The sequence below is a fragment of the Penaeus monodon genome, chromosome 32, assembly GCF_015228065.2.
Source record: "Penaeus monodon isolate SGIC_2016 chromosome 32, NSTDA_Pmon_1, whole genome shotgun sequence".
NCBI classification, from domain to species: Eukaryota; Metazoa; Arthropoda; class Malacostraca; order Decapoda; family Penaeidae; genus Penaeus; species Penaeus monodon.
In genome coordinates, this window is record NC_051417.1 from 32529123 (window position 1) to 32529882 (window position 760).

Consider the following 760-nt stretch of genomic DNA (forward strand, 5'->3'; position numbering starts at 1 on the left):
AATACATGTGTGTGTGTCTGTATATGTATGTGCATATTATCTAAATAATGTAACAATAACGTTTAACTAAAGAAGATACTCTAGAAAGACATAATCAGACTTCGTAGCTAAAATTAGCTAATCCCTCTCCTGTTTCTTCCTCTCCATCAGAACAAGAAACGCCATCATTTTCCAAAGATTCTTTTCTACAGGTCAACCGTGAGCAATTTTCCTTTTTGCCTTTAAGATCTAAACTAAGTCATTCCTTTGTCGTTTTACTTCTGCTTCGAAGTCTTCAGTAATCCCTACATCTCCTAGAAAAAAAAGTTAACTTCAAACGCTGACCTCCCGTGACCTTTTTATGACCTGTCGTTCTTTAGTAGTCCTTGCCTCTCCTCCTCGAAAGGTCATTCTCGAACCCTGACCTCTCGTGACCTGTCGTTCTCTGCCTCGAAGTCTTTAAGTAAACCCTGCATCTCCTCTTCGAAAGGTCACCCTCGAATTGTGACCTCCCGTGACCCTTTTTTTTAAATGACCCCGATGACCTCACCTCCTCCGAAGATTCGCTGACCGTCGTGGTGATCTTAGAGCCTCGGAAGATGACGGGGATGACCTTCGTTTCGGTCGAGGTCAGCGTGGTGACGTAGGAGGTCGTCGAGGTCGTGAACTGCGTCGTCGGCTCCACCTCGACTACGAGGGTCGTCAGCGAGGTCGACACCGAGGTCACCGTCGTCGTGGCTGATGCCTGGGCCAAGAGAGTGAATTTAAATTGATATAATAT

At 45.4% G+C, this 760-nt stretch overlaps 1 protein-coding gene across 1 annotated transcript in view; it reads right to left on the reverse strand.

Moving 5' to 3' along the window:
- Positions 1-760, reverse strand: part of LOC119593822 (serine-rich adhesin for platelets-like) — a gene marked incomplete at its 5' end in the record, with an annotated part of 7369 nt that overhangs the window by 6121 nt on the left and 488 nt on the right. The window contains 1 exon segment of the mRNA XM_037942852.1: positions 530-724. Coding sequence (XP_037798780.1) covers positions 530-724 — 195 coding nt within the window.